Source organism: Macaca nemestrina, chromosome 11, assembly GCF_043159975.1.
Source record: "Macaca nemestrina isolate mMacNem1 chromosome 11, mMacNem.hap1, whole genome shotgun sequence".
Classification (NCBI taxonomy): domain Eukaryota; kingdom Metazoa; phylum Chordata; class Mammalia; order Primates; family Cercopithecidae; genus Macaca; species Macaca nemestrina.
Window position 1 is genome coordinate 22,580,012 of NC_092135.1, and position 21,811 is coordinate 22,601,822.

The 21,811-nt window shown below is 39.3% G+C and overlaps 1 protein-coding gene across 2 annotated transcripts in view; it reads left to right on the plus strand.

Moving 5' to 3' along the window:
- Window positions 1–21,811, plus strand: part of LOC105492585 (thrombospondin type 1 domain containing 7B) — a 900,526-nt gene that overhangs the window by 597,952 nt on the left and 280,763 nt on the right. For both annotated transcript variants that reach the window (XM_071072671.1, XM_071072672.1), the window contains exon 13: window positions 19,995–20,189. In XM_071072671.1, the coding sequence (XP_070928772.1) occupies window positions 19,995–20,189 (195 nt within the window). The remainder of the gene's footprint in view (window positions 1–19,994; window positions 20,190–21,811) is intronic.

Consider the following 21,811-nt stretch of genomic DNA (forward strand, 5'->3'; position numbering starts at 1 on the left):
TATGGTACTTATGAGTCAATTAAAGCACCCTAACAAGCAATTACAGGTTTATTGTTTAATTCAATTTCCACAACTCATGCTGTTCCCACTCAAAAGTTGCATATATGTCAGTCAGCATGTAATCATAAGTACATACTTTCCTCAAACATTGGTTTTGAAGAATGGGGCCTCCAGATATTGTGCTCCCACAAACTGAGTGCAGCACAGGGAGAGATCAAATGCAAGGGGAGAAGGAAAGCATTTGGGGTATGGCAAGAACTGGCTTTAACTTCCAAATAGATTTCTTTGTATAATAGCAAGTAAAAGATCTCTTCTACTCACAGTGTCACAGTAATGAGATTGCTAGAACATCCTCTGAGAGGATATGAATATGTAGAGTGGTTGGTTTGTGAAGCTCTAGTGATTAAAGTCCAGGGGGAAGGGCTGGCGTTTGATCCTCCAATGAGGAATTTAGCCAGGATTACCTGTCTCTTTGCCTGGAAAATGCTAATGCTAGCTGTCCACCTTCCCTGTTCCTCCTATGCTACTAGGACTCTTGCCCTGCCCCACACCAGCTCTTTACCTGGTGAGAAGATGAAAGCAATTCATCCTTCTCCCTGTGGCCCAAGTAATAGTTTCACAGGTAGGTTGGGAAGACTCTGTTGCAAACATCCCATTGACAATACCAATGCATGTCCTAACTCAGGTAGTTCTTGGCTCTTAAGCTTCAGGTGGAATATGGGAGCGACCCAGGGCTGCCATTGCTTCTGGTAGACAGTTTAGAGCACATGTGTCCATTGTAGAGTCAACAAGACACATTTGGGCCAGGCACAGTGGCTCACACCTGTAAAGCCAGCACTTTTGGAGGCCAAGGTGAGAGGATCACTTGAGACCAGAAGTTTGAGACCAGCCTGAGCAAAAAAGTGATAACTGATCTCTACGAAAAATAGAAAACAAACAAACAAAAAAAAATAGCCACGCATGGTGGTGCACAACTCTAGTTCCAGCTACTCACTGGGAGAATTGCTTGAACCTGGGAGGTCAAGACTGCATTTGGTTAAAAGAGAGCATAGAGTTAGTCTTCTTTTCAGGACATAGGACTCTCTCTTCCTTCTAGCTGTTCCTACTCCCTTCTCAATACCAGTATTCCTCTGAAAATATTTTTATCTTCATTTATTCATAAGCAAACAATTGAACCACAATAGTTGGATGAATGGAAAGGACTTTACAGAAGCAGAGGGACAGATGGAAAGGGAAGTGAAGACACTCCCCTGCTGGCTTTGAAGAGGGAGGAAGGGGCTCTGTGTGAGGGGTGTAGTCAGCCTCTGGAAGCTGAGTAGGGTGAGATAACAGATTCTCTCCTAGAGCATCCAGAAGGAACCCGACCTACTGCCATCTTGTCATTAGCCTGGTATAAGGAAAAATGCATGTGCTGCGGTCAAGAACAAGCCCAGGCAGACATCCAGTCCAGTGTGCTCAGTGAGTTGGAACACAGGCATACAACTCCACACATTATGTAACCACACCACGTGAGGTGCATTAGGTGATCACCCACGTGAGCTCGTGCTTGGCTTGGAGCCACTATTGTCTGTAAAAGGTATAATTACCCTGCTAATGCTGTACATATGGCTGGTGCCCATGGCTCGTGCCCCAGCGGGTATCCAGGCTCACTCACACCCATGTCAAAACCATGTCAAAACTGTCTACGATTCCTCAAGTGTTTTTCCAACTACCTAACACTCACCCTTTGACTCTCCTCAGACCTCAGTTAGAACCTGACAATTGGTGTCACAAACATGATTTCAGAGTGAGTGAGCCTTCAGTCCCCACTGATTCTGGGTCAGCCACGTGGCTGCAACATGGATTGTGGTACCTGGTGGCAGATGTACTGCTCAGATGGGCCCTGGTGGAAACCTGGGTGGCAGTAGATGGGTCCCCTGCAAGCGTGGAAAAGGTGCTGAAGCAGCTGGAAGCACAGAGCACCAAGGAGGAATGAGCCTTTGCCAGCAGAGTTGGGTGGGCATTTTTGAAGACACTGTGAGAAGTCCACACCCAGTCCCTGAGGGATACAGCAGAGGTAAGGACCCTCCAGATGCAGGCAGGTCACCTGGATGCCTGGCTACATAGCTCAAAAAAAGAGTTAGAAGCTTCTGTGAATGGGGTCCTCTAGGTGCAGGTGGGGTGCCTGGAGGCCCGGCTATAGAGCTTGGAAAAAGAATTAGAGGCTACTGTGAATGCAGGCCTGGAGACCATCAGCAGTACCAAGAGGTCCATGCTGTAAAGAAGGTGAAGATGTCCCACCTGCAGGGGCCTCCCCAGTGGGAGAAAATGGGGCCTCAGTGAGTGACACACTCACAGATGTGGATAGGTTTGATTTTGGCTGGGGCTGACTGAGAGAAAATCGGTAAGCAGCCCAATGAAATTACTCTTAACTTTGTGGAGACAGTTGTCTTTGGAACAGCAATTCCAGAAAATGCCCAAGTGGGTAAAGGACATTGCTGTGTGACCCAGTCCCATCCAGGCACTTCAACTCAAAGACTATGTGCTGCAGCCAGGCGGGGGTGTAAAGCCTTTTCTGTTTGATGAGGGAATCGGCCGAGGCGCTCGTGCCACTGGACGACTGGAGGCCACGTGTGAAATGAGCAATCCCCTGGTCCCCCACCAACATACAGCAAGTGCTGGCACTGGTAGACATCCATGCTGGTATCTTCTGGGGGTGGATGTTTTACACAGCTTGACAGCTGTGCTGTCTATCATGAACTTGATGGACCGCTTATGATGGATTTGGGACAGTACGACTATGTGGTGGACTTGGCTAATGCATTGGTTTTTTTCTAGAGAGCCAGGAACAGTTTGTCTTCACGGGGGGCAACAATGGACTTTCACAGTGTTGCCACAGGGCTATATGCCTAGCCCCACCATATGTCATGGTCTTGTTGAAAATGTTATGTTAACCTCTGATTCTCTTGCAGATTTAGAAGTGGCAACATTCCTCTTTCCTGAGATTGGGATGGTGCAGCTGAGACTGCCTTCCTGGCAGCCAAGTGGGCTATTCAGTAGGCACAAGCCCTGTGGGTAGTTGACCAGGAGTGCCCATTTGAGCAGGGCGTGCGTATGACCACAGGCGGTTTTGGTTGGGGCCTGTGGCAACACACGGAGCACTTGAGAATGCCAGTAGGCTTTTGGTCCCAACTATGGAAGGGAGCTGAGCTCCAGTATTCCTTGATAGAGAAACAGCTAGAAGCTATATATGCCACCCTTCAGGCTTGTGAGAGTATGGCAGGATGGGCTGCAGTCATCATGCAGACGACTTACCTGATAGTGGGATGGGTGCGTTCATGCATAACGATCCCCTGGACTGGGATGGTGCAGACATCCACTTTAGCAAAGTGGGTCACTTACTTAGAACAGCAGAGTACACTGAGTACAAACCCCTTAGGAGCAGTGTTGCAAGAGGTCTAGGGATCTGTAGTCCTAATGCACAATAAAGCCATGGGGCCTGAGGCACCCCTAGACCCTGAACCTTCACTATTTAAAGAAGGACATCCCCCCATTCCCGATGGGGCATGGTATATGGATGGGTCTAGCCAGAGTGCTGCTGCTGCTGCCTGGACTTCTGTTGAAGTCTAGCCTAGTACTGACACTATATGGTTTGATAGCGGGTGTGGATAGAGTAGCCAATGGGCTGAACTTAGAGCAGCATAGATGGTGATCACCAAGGAAGCGACACCTGTGGTAATCTGTACCAACAGCTGGATGTTCTAACAAAGCTTGACCTTGTGGTGAACTACCTGGAAAATACAGAAGTGGCTAGTCAGCCACCAATCCATGTGGGGCCAAGCCATGTAGCAAGACCTATAGGTGGAAGGATGACCTCCTCCAACCAGGTATGGGACAAATGGTAACCTGTTGTTACCTGTCCCAACACCCCTAAAGGTAGGGAAATAAAAACCTGGATTAATGTATAAAGCAACATTGGGGTAATGTCACCATGGAGTGGTTGCACACCATAACCTGGAGTTATTGCTTCCTGTATTACTGCTGTGGCCTCTGGGTCAAGGGTTCCACCCTCTGGGTGCATCTCCCCAGTAGAAAAACCCTCAGCCTAGGGGGTGGAATATAAGGCCTCTGCATCAGACCTGTGTGTCCAAGGCCTATGTCTCCCTTGGCCTTGAGGATGGAATGTAAGGAAAATGGATGTGCTGCAGTCAAGAAGAGGCCGAAGCAGACATCTGGTCCAGCATGACTCAGCGAGGTTGGAGTGCAAGTGCACAACTCCGCACATTACGTAACTGCCATTTAAGATGCATTAGGCGATCACCCACATGAGCTCGAGCCACTATTGTCTGCAAAATGTGTAATTACCCTGCTAACACTGCACATACGGCTTTCATCCATGGGTCGTACCTAGGGACATGCCCAAGCTTGCTTGTGCCCAGAGAGAGAGTAAAACCATGTCAAAACTGTCTATGATTTCTCAAGTGTTTTTCCAGCTCTCTGCCACTTGCCCACCAACACCTTTCAGACGTCAGTTAGAATCTGACACCTGGCAAAACTGATTTTGAATTTCTGGCCCCCAGAATTGTAAACAAATACATTTATGTTCTTTTAAACCACTCAACTTGTGCATTATTACAGCAGCAACAGGAAACTAATATACCCTTGAAACAAATAAGCATTAAAAAAAAAAAATCTCATGGGACTTTATACAAAAGGACTAAGGGCATTGAGCTTTCCAGCAGAGCATCCAAGTCCTTTGGCACCTGATACCTAGCTTTGCTCTGCAGGCATGTGGTGAATAGACACCCTCTGCCACCTGCTCCAAGGTGGGCTTCAAAGACTCCAACTACTCTATTTAGCAGAATCCTAATGTGTCCCAGGAACTTATGAGGAGATACCTCAGGACACAAGCCAGTCAAAGGCTTAGCTCTCCTGGGACTCAGCTCATGGTAAAGCATATGGATCTCAGGCTTCATATTTTTTAAAATGTTTCTTAATTGATATTCTTAATTCAATCAGATTTCTTTCTCTGCAACCTGTCATTATAACATCACAGAAAGGGACAAGGTAAATGCCACTTCAGGAGGGAGAGAGATGTAATTCCAGGGAAGTCCCTGTCAGACAGAAGGGATTAAAATTCTCCTCTTTCTGCCAGCATAGGTAAAGGAAGGGATCAGGAAAGAGACTGGGGTAGGGAAAGGAAGTGGCATAGAGGGAATATGAACCAAGGCTTCCCCTGACTCAGACTTATGTTCTAGAGGTGGAGGAAGGGTCTGCTCAATCTCCTGTTGAGAATCTTGAGAAGAGATACTCTACAGGGGCCCCACTCCCGACATGGCATGGGCTGTGTCATCTTACGGTTGTGCCCTGGAGTGACTTGGCAGAAGGTGGGACTTAATGCCTTTTCAGGTGCTCCCTGAGTTCTCCCTCTGAAGAGAGAGTCTCCAGAAGTTTCCCCATGCCCTGCCCTAGGAGGATGTGGTAGTTGATGGTGCTGGCTGGCTGGCTTAGCAGAAGAGCCTGCCCTGGAACTGCTGGGCCACTCATCACATGGCCTTTGCAAGCTGGTTCTCCCCAGCAGGTGCCGAGGTGGGGTGAGACCTCCTCAGCTGGAGGATGAGGCACCTGTTGGGAAATGGATCTGGAGTTCCTCAGCCTGAGACTTCAGCAATGTATATCACCAGGGAAAGCAGTCACCAGGTGGACTCCAGCCACTCTTATTTCAGAGGATAGTAAAGACCCAGGGAGCTTCAAAGAATTTTCCTGCAGAGCTAAGGCCCCTGCTGGCTGCAGCAGACGCCCAGGTGCCATCTTGGGAGAAGAAGGGAAGTCACTAAAAGAGAGAGATTGCCCATTTACCTGAAAAGAAATATTTTAAACAAGAAAGAAACTAATTAAAATGGCCGGAACTGAGCTAGTGTTAATTGCGATTTTTACCTTTCATAATTACCTAGTTGGGAGCTCTTAAGGAAGATTGTATCAACCTATGATGAAATAATTGCAATAGAGTTTAGTTCTGACCTTAGATTCAGCAAGAGGGCACCTGCCCTGGCCTCCATGCCCCTGCTCTGGCCTTCTTGCTGTGCTTCATTTTTGGGCAAGAAATCTATGAGGCAGATGAGAGCCTCACCAGAGCCCATGCTCCTCCACTCAGCCACCTGTCTAAACTCTCCCCAGTACTCGGCACCTTGGAACTTCTGCCCAGTGGTCTTGATCCAGCTTCTAGGGTTTGCAGGGGCCTCTACTCTGAATCTTAATCTCTAAGGAAAGCTTGCACTGTGTATGTGTATATCTTAAGCCATGGAGTGGACAAAAGGTGGCCAATTTGTGACTTGAGCATTGGAGGATTGACTTCAGTGTCCACACACATATGCAACAAAGTCTATTCTGGAACAGGGTCAAGCGGGGAGTGAGAAGAGAAGGAGTAAGGCCAGAGACCTCCTGCCACCATATTCCAGCCTGAAACTCCAAGTCATCCCAGAATTCTTTAATGAAATCTTGGTTTCAGGTCATTATGAAGGTGTATTTGTGAAGGTGCAGAAATAGAACTAATTTATTACACCTTTTAAAATTTCGATTATAACCTTTAACTCTTTGGACTTGTGGTTGTTACCTCCACTTATATTTTAACCATGATTTCCACACATGTGGGCAGCCTGATGTAGTGTCATTAAATTAGACACTGAACATGCAATTATACATATGATAAGTCTTATCAAAGGGGAATTTAGAAGTTCCTACTGAAGTGAGTAGCATGAGCAGGAAACAAGTCTGTCACATTGCTTGTTTCTCTGCACAGCTTTCACGGTGTTCCAAGTCCCTGGCCAAACTCATGCTGCTTTCAAGGGACATGTCCTGTGCAGCATTTATGCATCATTCCTTCCGGAAAGCTTCCACTGACTGGCTGGTGCTCGAGGTCCTAGTGCTGTGCTCTTGCAGCCCCCTGAGTGTAGTGAAATTTTATTTCTGTTTCTTTCATCTGTGTATCTTAGGCCACTAGTGCAGGGCCTGACATATAGAACACATTGTAGGAATATTGGTTTAGCTGAGCGATTGCTTCCCACTCTCTCAGCTCTTTGATATGCATGTAAATTGAGCCATGCAGCTGAACTGAGATCCTCTGCTATTGCAGGACAGAAAGCTTCATAGGTAGAGGTCCTCAATTTTTCAAGAATGTCACCCCCCATTTCCTGGAAATTATGACCTCTTGAAATGAATTCTTTCTATCCTTTTTCTTTAACTATTAGAGTTGAACTCTGGTCAGAATCAACTTCAGGAAAGTAATTTCAGTGTCCTTGGTGAAGGTGATGATCTGAAGTAGCAAGCTCCAGCCTTTTATGGTTTTTCCAGGGAGAACATTATAATTTCTTACCATAAGGCCAGTAACCCCTGCCCTCTTCATATCATAATTGAAAAGAAGCAAAACTTATCACTGCATGTCTGACTATCAAAGTTTAGAGGTGATACAGGGCAAAAAGACCAGTCATTTGGTAATAGTTAATAATCTGCCTATTTGAGACATCAGTTAAGCTTAAGAGGGCTGCCTGACTAGCCTACCGTTAACAGCAATTCTTTTTAAAAAATTAACTGTGAGACACACTGAGAATTCATACAGATCCTTGCTTTGTTTCTTTTGCTAAGTTTTTAGATAATTTTACATTTGTGCCAGGGTATTCTTTTTCATGCTGCTAGAATTGAAAAGAATCAGGTAACAGGGGAAAGCAATCAATGACTATTCTCTCCACTCTGACCTCCCCTTTTGGGCACCTTTCTCCCAAGGCTCATCCTGTGTAGCAATTAAGAAAAAGATGAAGTAGCTGAACTCGGTTCTCTGTGTTATGTAGCTTGTTAGATACTTTGCATAGCAACGTGTGGCCTCAGTCATCAAGGAGATTTTTGGAGGGTACCAGGTCACCCTGACACACCCACTTGCCAGGTGACTGCTCTCATTTGAATGCTCTTGTCTGAGTGGCTTACCTCAAACACCTACTTCTCCATCATTCCCTAACAAGGATACTCAGCTGCCCCAGGCAGTTTCTCAGAGGGCTTTCTGCCCAGAGCTTAAGATAGCTAAATTTCAAACAATACCCCATAATGAGATCCTTGTAGAGCTATTTGGAATAATTTTACCTAGGAGTACAATTTTCCTCCAGTAAAGACAACAATATTCCAAGTTAAATAAATGAAATATAATTAAGCATTAAATTGCCCCTCCCTTTAACTCATTACAGGTAAAAATATACAACAAGAAATGTCAGAAGTATATAAATGTCTTCCCCATCCTAATGGAAAGACCTTTCCCAATAGTATAGTGTAGTACTTAAAATAACAGAAAGAACCAAAAAAGAATTTTTTTTTCTAAGATTATGTCCTGAGAATGATTTGCTATGATCTGAAGGACCCAGGACTTGTTCAACTAAATAGCAGATGTCTGACAGATAAATTCTCTGTAATGGCATATTTTTTTCTACCTATCCATTACACATCCCTTTCATTCAAGATGGAAGTGTGTACTCTTCCCTTCTGTGCCAGGTTTCCCATTGCTTATCACCATTATGAAAACTGTAATATTGTACTACTGTTATCTCTCTACCTGCCTGTCACTGACACTACTGTGGCCTCCCAGAAGCCAGATTACTGATATGTATATGTGTGTATACACACACACACACACACACACACACACACACACACACAAATACATTTGTAATTGTTCACAGCAGACTGCTAACCTCAACATTATCATATAAGAGAGGCTCTAGTAATACATTTAGGGCCCAAGAGGCTTTGATGGAATTTGGAAATTCTTCCTGAGCCAAGAACCAAGACAGATGATAGTAAATGCTTTGTTCCTACCATTTCTTACATTTCATTTTCAATAGACTTTTTCATAATAGTATATACTTCCCAGGGCTCATGTACTAATGTACTAAGTGCTCAGTTTTTTGCAAAGCAATTTATCTGTATCAGTTTATCCTGCAAGGTAGGTATTATTATTCCCATTTCATGGATGAGTTCATTGAGTCTTAATTTATATAACTTAACCAAAGTAACAGTTTAAAAAAAAAAGGAGAGTCACCCTTAATTCTTTTTGAGTTTTTTTATTGATATATAATTTATGTACATTTTTTGTGGGATACATATGATACTTTGCTTTATATAGAGAGAATGTGTAATGATTGAGTCGGGCTATATATCACTTCAAGTATTTATCATTTCTATGTATCAGGAACATTTCAAGTCCTGTCTTCCAGCTATTTTGAAATATAGAAAACATTGTTATTAACTATAGTTGCCCTAGTCTCTTATCAAACATTAGAACTCCCTTCTATCTAACTATATGTTTGTACCCATTAACCAACCTCTCTCTATCCTCCTCACCCCCACACATATCCTTCCCATCCTCTGGTAACTCTCATTCTACTCCGTAGCTCCATAAGATCAGCTTAGTTAGCGCCTACATCAGTAGGAAAATGCATTATTTGTCTTTCCGCACCTGGCTTATTTCACTTAACATAATGACCTTCAGTTCCAACCCTGTTGCTGCAAATGAGAAGATTTAATTATATTTTTATGAGTGAGCAGTATTCTATTGTGTGTATATACCACATTTTCTTTATCCATTATTCATTGATGTACTTATGTTGATTCCGTATCTTTGCAATTGTGAATATCGCCGCAATAAACATGGGGGCTGCAGTAAACATAGAGGTGATATACTGATTTTCTATCCTTTGGATAAATACCCAATAATGGAATTTCTAGGTCATACAGTATTTTTAGCTTTTTGAGAAATTGCCATACTGTTTTCCTTAGTGGCTCTGCTAATTTACATTACCACTAACAGTGTATAAGAGTTCCCTCTTCTCTGTACCCTCAACCAGGATCTCACCACATATCTGTCATATATATATATATACACACACACACACACACACACACACACACATACACACACATTATTTTTTTCTAACTAGCGTAAGATGATATCTCATTGTGGTTTTAAATTTCCCTAATGACAAATGATGTTAACTATTTTTTAATATACCTCTTGGACAATTGTTTGTCTTCATTTGAGAAATGTCCATTCAGATAGTTTGCCCATTTCTTAATGTGATTTTTTTTTTTTTTTTTTTTTTTTTTTTTTTTTTTTTTTTTTGCTGTTCAGTTGTTTTGAGTTCCTTTTATATTCTGGATATTAGTCTCTTGTCAGATGGATAGTTTGCAAATATTTGCTTCCATTCAACAGGCTGTCTCTTCACTCTTGATTGTTTTCTTTGCTGTGCAGAAACTTTTTATCTTAATATAGTCCCATTTATTTTCATTTTTCCTGTTCATGCTTTTGAGGTCTTATCCATAAAATCTTTGCCTAGACCAATGTCCAGAAAAGTTTTCCCTAGGTTTTCATCTAGAATTTTTATACTTTTGCATCTTATGCTTAGGTTTTAAACAATTTTGAGTTGCTTTTTGTACATGGTGAGAGACACAATGTCTATTTTTATTCATCTATATGTGAATATTCAGTTGTCCAGCACCATTTGTTAAAACGGGTTTCTTTTCACCAATGTATATTATTAGTACCTTTGTCAAAAATCTATTGGCTGTAAATACATGAACTTATTTCTAGATTCTCTGTTATGTTTCATTACTGTGTGTTTCTGTTTTTAAACCAATGAGATGATGTTTGGGGTTTTGAAGTCTAGTAGTGTGATGCCTCCAGCTTTGTTCTTTTTGCTCAGGATTGCTTTGGCTAAACCAGCTCTTTGAGTTCCACACAAATTTTAGGATTACCCTTTCTATTTCTGTGAAAAAAATGACATTGGTATTTTGATAGGGATTGCACTGAATCAGCAGATTGCTTTGGGTAGTATGGTCATTCTTACAATATTAATTCTTTTAATCGTGAGCATAGAATGTCTTTCCATTTGTGTTCTCTTCAGTTTCTGTCATCATTGTTTTGTAGTTTTTCTTATAGCGGTAGTTCACCTCCTTAATTAAATTTATTTTTAGATTTTTTGTAGGAATTATAAATAGGATTGCCTTCTTGATTATGTTTCAGCTAGTTCACTATTGGTATATAGAAATGCTACTGATTTCTGTATATTGATTTTATATTCTACAACTTCACTAAATTTATATATCAAATCTAAGATTTTTAATGGAATCTTTATGTTTTTCTAAATAAAAAATCATGTCATCTGCAAAGAGAAACAATTTGACATCTTTTTCAATTTGGATGCCTTTCATTTTTTTCTCTTGCCTGATTTCTCTGTCTAGGATTCCAGTACTATGTTGAATAAAAGTAGTAAAAGTGGATATCCTTGTCTTGTTCTAGTTCTCAGAGGAAATGCTTTTAACTTTTCCCCATTTAGTATGACGTTAGCTGTCAGTTTGTCATACATGGTCTTTGTTATTTTGAGATTATGTTCCTTCTGTGCCTAATGTGTTGAGAGTTTTTATTATAAAGGGATGCTGGATTTATCAAATGTTATTTCTGTCTATTGAGATGATCAAATGGTTTTTGTCTTAAATTCTGTTTATGTGCTGTATTATATTTGTTGATTTGCATACGAACCATTGTTGCATCTCTAGCAAGAAACCCACTTGATCGTGGTGCATTTTTTGATGTGATATTGGATTTCTTTGCTTGCATTTTGATGAGGATTTTTGCATCTATGTTCACCAGGGATATTTGTAGTGTGGTGTGGGGTGTGTGTTGTTGTTGTTGTATTCAGGAGGATTAATATCAGTTCTTCATATGTTTGGTGAAACTCATCTGTGAATCCATCTGATCCTAGGCTTTTTGTTGTTGTTGGGAGACTTTATATTACTGCTTCAAACTCACTATTTCTTATTGGTCTGTTCAGGATTTCTGTTTGTTCTTGGTTTCATTTTGGGAGGTTGTATGTTTCAGGAATTAATCCATTTTCTGTCAGTTTTCTCATTTGTGAGCATATAGTTTTTCTTAATAGTCTCTGTTGATCTTTTGTATTTCTGTGGTATCATTGTTATGTCCCTTTTTCATTTCTGATTATGTTTATTTGAATCTTCTTTCTTCTTGGTTTGTTCAGCTAGTGGTTTATCAATTTTTTTAAATCTTTTTAAAGAACAGGCCAGACACGGTGGCTCATGCCTGTAATCCCAGCACTTTGGGAGGCCAAGGCGGGCAGATCACAAGGTTAGGGGTTTGAGACTAGTCTGGCCAACATAGTGAAACCCCGTCTCTACTAAAAACACAAAAATTAGCCGGGTATGGTAGCACGTGCCTGTATTCCCATCTATTGGGAGGCCTAGGCAGGAGAATCACTTGAACCTGGGAAGCAGAGGTTGTAGTGAGCTGAGATCATGCCACTGCACTCCAGACTGGACAACAGAGTGAGACTTGGTCTCAAAAAAAAAAAAAAAGAAAAAACTTCTTTTTTTGTTAGTCTTTTGCATGTTACCTTTGACTCTATTTCATTTAGTTCTACTCTGATCTTTTTATTTCTTTTCTTCTGTTAACATTAGGTGTGGTTTGTTCTTGCTTTTCTAGTTCCTTGAGATGGAATATTAGTTTTTAAATTTGTCATCTTTATACTTTCTTGATGTGGGCATTTAATGCTATAAACTTCTCTCTTAGCACTACTTTTGCTGTACCCAACAAGTTTTGGTATGTTGTATTTCCATTTTTATTTGTTTTAAAAAATGGCTTAAGTTCCCATCTTAATTTCTTCCTTGACCTAGTGATCATTTAGGAATATGTTGTTTAATTGCCACGTATTTGTTTAGTTTCCAAAGTTCCTATTGTTACCAATATCTAGGTTTATTCTGCTATGGCTTGAGAAGATACCTGATATGATTTCTGTTTCTAAAAATTTGTTGAGGTTTGTTTTCAGCCTAAAATGTAGTCTGTCCTAGAGAATGCTCCATGTGCTGGTAAGAAGAATGCGTATTCTGCATTTGGTACATTTGGGTAGAATGTTCTGTAAATTTCTGCTAGGTTCATTTAGTCTAAAGTCCAATTCACATCCATTGGTTTTTGTTGCTTTTCTGTTTTAATGATCTGTCTAATGCTGTGAGTAGGATGTTTAAATCCCCACTATTATTGTATTGCTGTCTCTTTCTTTCTTGAGTTCTAGTAATATTTATTTTATGAATCTGGGTGTTCCAGTATTGGGTACATATATATTTAGAATTGTTATATTCTCTTACTGAATTAATCCTCTATCATTGTATAGTGATCATTTTTGTCTTTTCATAAGCTGTTTTTTATTTAAAGTCTATTTTATCTGATATAGCTACTCTGCTAGCTTTTGGTTTCTGTTTGCATGGAATATCTTTTTCCACCTCTTTACTTTCTGTCCATATATGTCTTTAGAGAGAAAGTTAGTTTTTTATAAGGAATATATGGTTGGATCATCTTTTCTTTTTCTCATTCTGCTTATCTATATCTTTTAGGGGGAGCATAAATTTAATCCATCTATGTCTTTAAAAAGGAATGTAAATGTAATCTTTTTACATTCAAGTTAATACTTACATGTGAGGTTTTGTTCCTGTCATATTTGTCTTTAGGTGAAATTATGGTTAGGTGAAATTCTGTTGTGTTGCCATTAGATTCCTTTCTCTTCCTTCTTTGTGTGATTATTTTATAAGACCTGTGAGTTTTATACTTTTTTTATGTTTTCATGGTGATAAATATCAACCTTTCATTGCCATGTTTAGGACTCCTAAAGATTTTTTGTAGGACCAGTCTGACAGTAACGAGTTTCCTCAATATTTGCTTATTTGGAAAAGGCTTTATTTTTTCTCTATTTGTGAAGCTTGATCTTGCTAGGTATAAAATTCTTGGCTGCAGGTTTTTCCTTTCAGCCTTCCCCCCAACCCCCGCACACCTCCCACCCCACAAAGTCTTGCTCTGTTGCCCAGGTTTGAGTGCAGTGGTGCGACCTTGGTTCACTACAGCACCTGCCTCCTGGGTTCAAGCAATTTTTCCACCTCAGCCCCCCTGAATAGCTGGGATTACAGGCACGCACCACCACACCTGGCTAATTTTTGTATTTTTAGTAGAGATGGGGTTTCACCATGTTGGCCAAGCTGATCTCGAACTCCCGGCTTCAAATGATCTGCCAGCCTTGGCCTCCGAAAGTGCTGGGATTACAGGCATGAGACACTACACTCAGCCTCTTTCAGCACTTTTTATATGCCTTCCCATTCTCTTGTGGCCTGTGAGTATTTTGCTGAGAAATCTGGTGTTAGTCTGATGGAGTTTCCTTTAAAGATGACTAGGCACTTTTATCTTGCTGCTTTAAAAATTATTTTCTTCTTTCTGACTTTAGACAGTCTGACGATGATACATCAGAGTGTTTTTTTTTTGTTTTTGTTTTTCGGGGTTTTTTTTGCAGTGTATTTGAGGATTGCTGGGCCTTCTGATCTGGATATCTAAATCACTAGCTAGAATAAGGATGTTTTAATCAATTATTTCCTTAAATGAGTTTTCTTAACTTCTTTATTTTTCTTCTCCCTCAGAAATACTGATCATTCTTAAGTTCATTCAGTTTACATAGTTCCAAACATCTTAAATGCTTTGTTCATTATTTATATTCTTTTCTCTTTATTTTTGTCTGACTAGATTATTTCAAAAGATGTGTCTTCAAGTCCTGAGATCTTTCACTGGATCTAATCTACTATTAACATTTTAAATGTATTTTGAAATTTCTTCAATGAACTTTTCAGATCTATTGTTTCTATATATCTATCGCATTGGTAATTTTTTCATTCATATCCTAAATTGATTTTCTAATTTTTTTGTCTTGGTTTTTGTCATTCATATCCTAAATTGGTTTTCTGATTTCTTTTGCATCTCTTGCATTGGGCTTCTCTAAAACATGTACTTTTAATTCTTTACCTGGCATTTTGAGAATTTCTTTTTAGTTAGCATCTATTGCTGGAGGAGGATTACTGTGTTTCTTTGAGGGTGTCATAATACCTTGCTTTTTTTTCCATGCTTTTTGTACCTTTGCATTGATTTCTGCACATCTACAGCAGCAGTAGCTTCTTATTTTTGAATTCACTTTTATTGGGAGGAGCACTTTTTTTCTTTAAGATATGGCTATGATGATTGGGTAAGGTCATTTGGTTTGCTTCTGGATACATGTAGTGGCAAAGACTGTATGATTTCCCTGGCTATAAATAGCTTGAGTGTGGTAGCTTCTTTGAATGCAGCTGTAGTAGTGGTACACTGGGTGGATAAGCAGGCTCATGACCTGTTGGGCAGCTAGGGTGGCATAAACAATGAGGGATGGCAGGGGTCATGAGAAGCTTTTCTTCTTCCTTATCACTGTGATTTTTGTGTTAGGAATTGTTGTAGTGGGCTGTGTGTCTGGCCTCCAGACCAGTAGGTGGCGTTTGCAGGTTAGAGCCAGCTGCAGTGATAGTGGTAGGATTTATGCCCAACCTCTCTTTCCTGGGAGAAGTGCTGGGTTGTCTCACATGTTGGATTGGGCTATGGAACACCAGGGGCCTGGATCCTGTACTATGTCCTGGAGCGGGGGAAGAAGGTGGGTGGAGCTAGATAGTGCCAGCCTCTACTCAGGCCCACTAGTGGCAGGTGCATTTGCCAACCCTGATGGAAGTGGTGGGGCAATCTTCAGGCCCCCTGTTGAATGCCTGGCTTAGGAGGCAACTGCTGACATGCCAAAGAGTTAGCACTGTGAGGTAGAAGTAGTCCCAGTGCTTCAGCCTTGGCCAACAGGAGTGGGACCTTAAAGCCTATAGTTTTATCCATAGATTTCTACTTCTGATTTAATCCTCGGAAATATTCTCTGATTTAAGGACACTATATATCTTTAATATTGGCCCCAGAATTATATTGTAGGTTATGTATAACTAATAAGTTTTTAAAATTTCTTTTCCCAAGAATTGTGCAATGGAAGGGGCCTCTGAATTGGGTTGTACTTTGGTTACTTATGATCCCCATTTTTGCTAAATGTCTTTTCTAATTTCCTTTGTGTATTTGTTTTGTGTGCTTTGCTGATTTTCCAGTCCTGCAGCCTTCCTACTTGCTATTTCTTTAGTATTTTCATACCCTCTAGTATAATTCAATACACAGTAATTCAATTAATGTTTATGAATAAAATGATTACTTTTATACTAGAACATTCCCAAGAAGGAAATGTTTCATTTAACTTTTTAGTTTTCATTTCCAGTGATCTTTCACACTTGAAAATAAATTAGAATTCTAAACTAGAAGAAACCTGAAAACTAATTCCTGGTCTGAACTGATGATTGCATGATCTGTAGTTGTTGAGTTTTTTCTTTTCTTTTTTTTTCCCTTCAACTCTGTAGTTCTTCAATGGCCTTCATCCTTGGGTTACCATTAAGAGAGCTGTGGTCTTCAGGCTAATGTGGGTGCTGTCAAACATCATGTCCTAACTTTGCATGCATTTGGTGACATTTAGAAAACCCAAATGCCTCCATTAAAATACTTTACAATATCAATTTATAAAGGTAAACAGACGGATTTGCTCTGCACAGCCCTGTTAATTCAGTGAATGTGTCTTCACCATATCTGAGCTATTGGTTCATTACTGATGCTTACAAATCTAGCACCAAATCCAGCAAAGATGCAAAAATATTTTCTCCTTACCTTTATTCTTCACATACTAAGGATGACCAAGAAACAAATGAGGCATGGTGAGGAGAACGTGTGTACATATACTTGCTTGGAGAATCATCAGACTGCTTTATTTAAAAACAAATATAAAGGATAGTAATAATCAATAGCATGTATCAAGCTCCTTAGTGTGAGACATTGTTTTAAGAATTCTCACTAGTCTTTGTTATAGATACTCTTATGATACTCATTTTAAAGATGAAAATACTAGGGCATGAAGAATTAAATAACTATCTTAGTTCACATAGCTCCTTGTTTAGACTTGAAATTTCAATCATTGCCATTTCACTGCAATATGTGTGAATTTCACCCTATTCTGTAGCTCTTCTTTCGTAATTTCTAATGCTTTCCTTTATTAATTTGAAAAGTTCAATATAGATCTCTATGAATGCAGTGTATTCTAAGTTAGATACTTTCTAGAACTTGAAAACATCATTCAGTTTGGTTTATCATAGCTTTTAAATTATAAACATATTCAAAATAAATTATGTAATAAAATATTCTAAAATAATTTATTATAATTGAAAAAAATGTTTTTTATATATGTCAAGAGGTTTAAATTTCAGCCACGTGTGGTGGCTCACACCTGTAATCCCAGCACTTTGGGAGGTCGAGCTGGGCAGATAACTTGAGGTCATGAATTTGAGACCAGCCTGGCCAACATGATGAAACCCCATCTCTACTAAAAATACACAAAAATTAGCCAGGCATGGTGGACACTTGTAATCCCAGCTACTCTGGAGGCTGAGGCATGAGAATTGCATGAACCCAGGAGGCGGAGGTTGCAGTGAACTGAGATCACACCACTGTACTCCAGCCTGTGCAATGAAGCGAAACTCCATCTCAAAAAAAAAAAAAAAAGAAAAAAAAAAGGTTTAAATTTCATAGCAATGCTTTTGAAAGTATTTAAAATGTGTCTTCATGTTATTCAGTGCATTGTCAGTTTGGAAAAAAATTAACTTGGCAAGATAAAAGTTCTCTAAATTAACTCTAAATTGGTTATCTAAACAAGCAATTCAAAGAACATTTGCTTGTACCCTACTTAAGATAAAATGTCTTGCTGTATTCATCATTAATGGCTGCAATATTCCCAACAAAGAAAATGCAGGTGATGTTGGCTTGATGTGTGATGGATTTAGTTCCTGCGACGTGTATAAAAACAAAAACAAAAAATATTCCGAATGAATGAATAGCTCCACCTGCCACAGAGCAGATGTACAAACTGGGAAGTATTGTGTATGCATCCATTGTCATCTTAGCTAATTCCTTGGTTCTAAAGCATTAGATGGGTTTGTCTTTCACCAGTTCTAAATATATATATATATATAGATAGATGGTATTCAGACAGACGTATTATTTGATGTGCTCAGAATAAAGAAATAAATTCAGAATACAAGAAGAATGGGCATCTGAAAGGAGCCCCTATGTACACTTACCCTGCATAAGAGAAGTTTATATAAAAAGTTTTTTAACAACGTGATCCTAAGCTGTGGTCTTTTTGTTCCTTTCACATAGCAGATTTTTAAAAACTGTAAAAAAAGTGATCCTAAACTGTGATTTCTTTAGAATGATGAATTCAGCAAATATCCATTAACACACAGCATGTCTAAGGCATCACGCCAAATATGGGTAGTTGGTAGACAGGGTAGACCAGAATTACGTGGGCCATTTAAACACAAAGATATTCCCTGCTTTCTCACCCAGAGATGTTGATACGGCAGATCTGAAATGGTACCATGGAATCTGTGTATCCTCATATACATCCATGGTTAAGAATTAGAAGAGTTGTTTTCAACTGGGGCAATTTTGACCCCAAGGGAACATTTGGCAATGCCTGGAGAGAGTGTTGATTGTCACCAGTTAAGAGGGGTGTATGCTACTAGCATCTAATGGGTAGAGGCCAGAGATGCTGCTACATATCTCACCACGCACAACACCCATTTACACACCCACAAAAAACTGTCTAATCTAAATTTTCAATAGTTCCAAGGTTGAGAAATGTTGATCTAGAGAATATAAATGTATATTCTTTGAGAGTCTATAATTAACCAGAGTGAAAAAGATGCACCAAAATATTGTGCAGTCATTCATAAAATAAAACAAAATAAATGGCATTAGTCCAAAGAATTCAGTAAAAATTTAAACAAAATTTTAGAAATGTGTTACCTCAAGATTATTATTTTAAGGAATGACTAGAGAGTTCCTAGTTGAAAAAGTGTGTGTGAGAAACTTTGAAAAGCTATAAAGGACTAAAAAAGCTATAAAGAACTAAAAGTAGAATTACCATTTGGTCCAGCAATCCCACTGCTCGGTATCTACCCAGAGGAAAAGAAGTAATTATTCGAAAAAGATACTGGCACACGCATGTTTATAGCAGCACAAGTCACAATAGCAAAATCATGGAACCAACCCAAATGCCCATCAATGAATGAGTGGATAAAGAAACTCTGAGAATGAATATATATATACACACAGACACCCACACATATGTATATATACAGTGATCATATGTACATATATATGATCATAGTGTGTGTGTGTATATATATATGATGGAATATTACTCAGCCATAAAAAGGAATGAATTAACAGCATTTGCAGTGATCTGGATGAGATTAGAGGCCATTATTCTAAGTGATGTAACTCAAAAATGGAAAACCAAACATCGTATGTTCTCACTGATATGTGGGAGCTAAGCTATGAGGATGCAAAGGCATAAGAATGATACAATGGACTTTGGGGACTTGGTGGGAACAGTGGGAGGGGGCGAGGGATAAAAGACAACAAATAGGGTATAGTGTGTACTGCTTGGGTGATGGGTGTACCAGGTTCTCACAAATCTCCACTAAAGAATTTATGTAACTGAATACCACCTGTACCCCAATAACTTATGGAAAAATAAAAATTAAAAAATAAAAGATATTTGCAGTGGAAATGATCTGAATAGATCATGCTTGTGCTTGGAAAAAATGATAAAAGGAGTCTATATGATTTTTTAAAAGTGGTTTTGTCCTTTTTGTGTCCTCATCTTACTCTTATAGATTCCCTTTCTTAGTTTTGTATCATCTCTAGAGATTAGATGCTGAGGAGCAGGAAGTACAATAAATTACTGGAAGTTATTATGGTTGCTGTCAATGCAGGGTTTGGATTAATAATGAAACCAATTAAATCCTCAAATATCTCCAATGGCAACAATAAAAATTTAATTTCCAGGGAGAAATAAGGTTAGCTATGTTGAACACAATTTGCACCATTCATGAAACTCAGGTTTTTAAACCTTGGGGGATTCTGCTGTCTTGTCAAAGAACCAGCAGCTGAGTGATTTAATCAAAATAATAACAAAAGATTCCATGCTTTTTTCCAGCTGTCTCATGTGTCTCTGATGACAACCAGTCGGCAGAAATGATGGATTGCCTCAAACAGACAAATGGCATGCCTCCCCTTGTGCAAGAATGCACGGTCCCATGTCGAGAAGACTGCACCTTCACTGCTTGGTCCAAGTTTACGGCCTGCTCCACGAACTGTGAAGCCACAAAGAGTAGGCGGCGACAGATCACAGGTATAGTGTGCGTTTCACACTTTAGCATCAGGCAAGCTGAACATCTCTGGATCTTTGTGTAGAATGTGAGGTCCAAAGGACAGGAATTTGCATCAGGTCTCGCCCTCTCTCTCCATTCCTCAATACATGTCCTCAAATTTAGAACAATGCCTGGTATGTAACATGTACTCAATTAATGTTTGCAAAATGAATGAAATATGTGAACTATTTTATAGCTATCAAGTTCCTCTCTATATAGTTTTATAATCTTTGCAATTATAAAAGGCATTTTATTCACTAACTTCTTTTGAGTAGGTAATGGCAAAGTTTGTCCTGTGCTATCATGCCCGGATCTCAGTGAGCTTGACGGCAATCACCGATTTGGAAAGATGATCCAAAACAGATCTAACTGACATCATTGTCTTTTGCCATTATCTTATAAGCAATTTAACATTTTAAAATTTTACTAGTGTAAGGCAAAAATCAAATTACATAGACTGATTCTGCTTTTGTGATATTAATTATGAGTTCTGTTTTCAGCTGCAAAATTTAATGGAAATTAAAGCAACTAATTGTTTAATTGAATTCTGGGGGCATTTTTTGCCTGCAGTATGCAAATAATTGATGCAATAGTGTATTTTACTACTTGCCTAGATAAATATCCCACAACTTTTCTTAACTTCTTATGCATTTGTATGTGCAGAAAACAAAGAACCAATGGAAAATGCCAGAATAATCATTGAAATAATGAAATTGGTGTTGACATTGGAGAATTAAGCACAGATGACCATTTGTTCTCATGAGCAGTTGAAGTGCTAATTCTGTTGGTTTCAACACTCTTTTGTCTGAATGCATTGCTTACCTGATCACATTTCAAACTTAAATCACCATTATGGATTTAAGTAATCCACTAGAGCCTTTAATGGAATTTCTGCACACAAACTGGAAGTCCATTTGTAAGTGTAGGTGAAATGCATAACCATAAACAGAAACACCAAACAAGAAATTCTGTGCTTTGTGCCCTATCTTCCACAAAAATTTGTGCCACATAATTTTATGCAACATTGCTTGTTTCTGAGATACAACAGATTTCTCATAGAAAAACAACACAATGAGATAGAATGTATGTGACAGGAATATTTGAAGTTCAGGGGCCAATTAATGAAACTTTGTTTGCCTGTAGAAACATAATGCATCAGAAGCCACTACGGTAGCAACTCTTTATATACTTGAGATGAGAGAGAATTTCCTGTAGAGGGAAAGGAAGTTTTTAATTAGTGGCCAGTTTTTTTTCTTTTTTCTTGAAAGTTTATTGATGATAGTTTACACCTACATAATGAAAATGGAAAATATTGAGAAGCCTAGGATATTTATTCATTTCACAACCAGCACCATTTATGTTATAAATTGTTAAAACTCCAATGAATTTGACTTTTATTTAAAATGTTCCTTTTATATAAATATTGAAGAATAGCTGTCCATTTTTTTCTGCAAACTCTAATCTAAAAATTCCTCATACTAAAAGATTGTTTGAAATTTCTTTTCTAAATTATTAACGGCTGTACTTTCAGGTGGCTAATTGACCTTTGTGTATCTTTATGTCTATGTGGCACCAAAACAAGTTAGCAATTTCATGAAATACA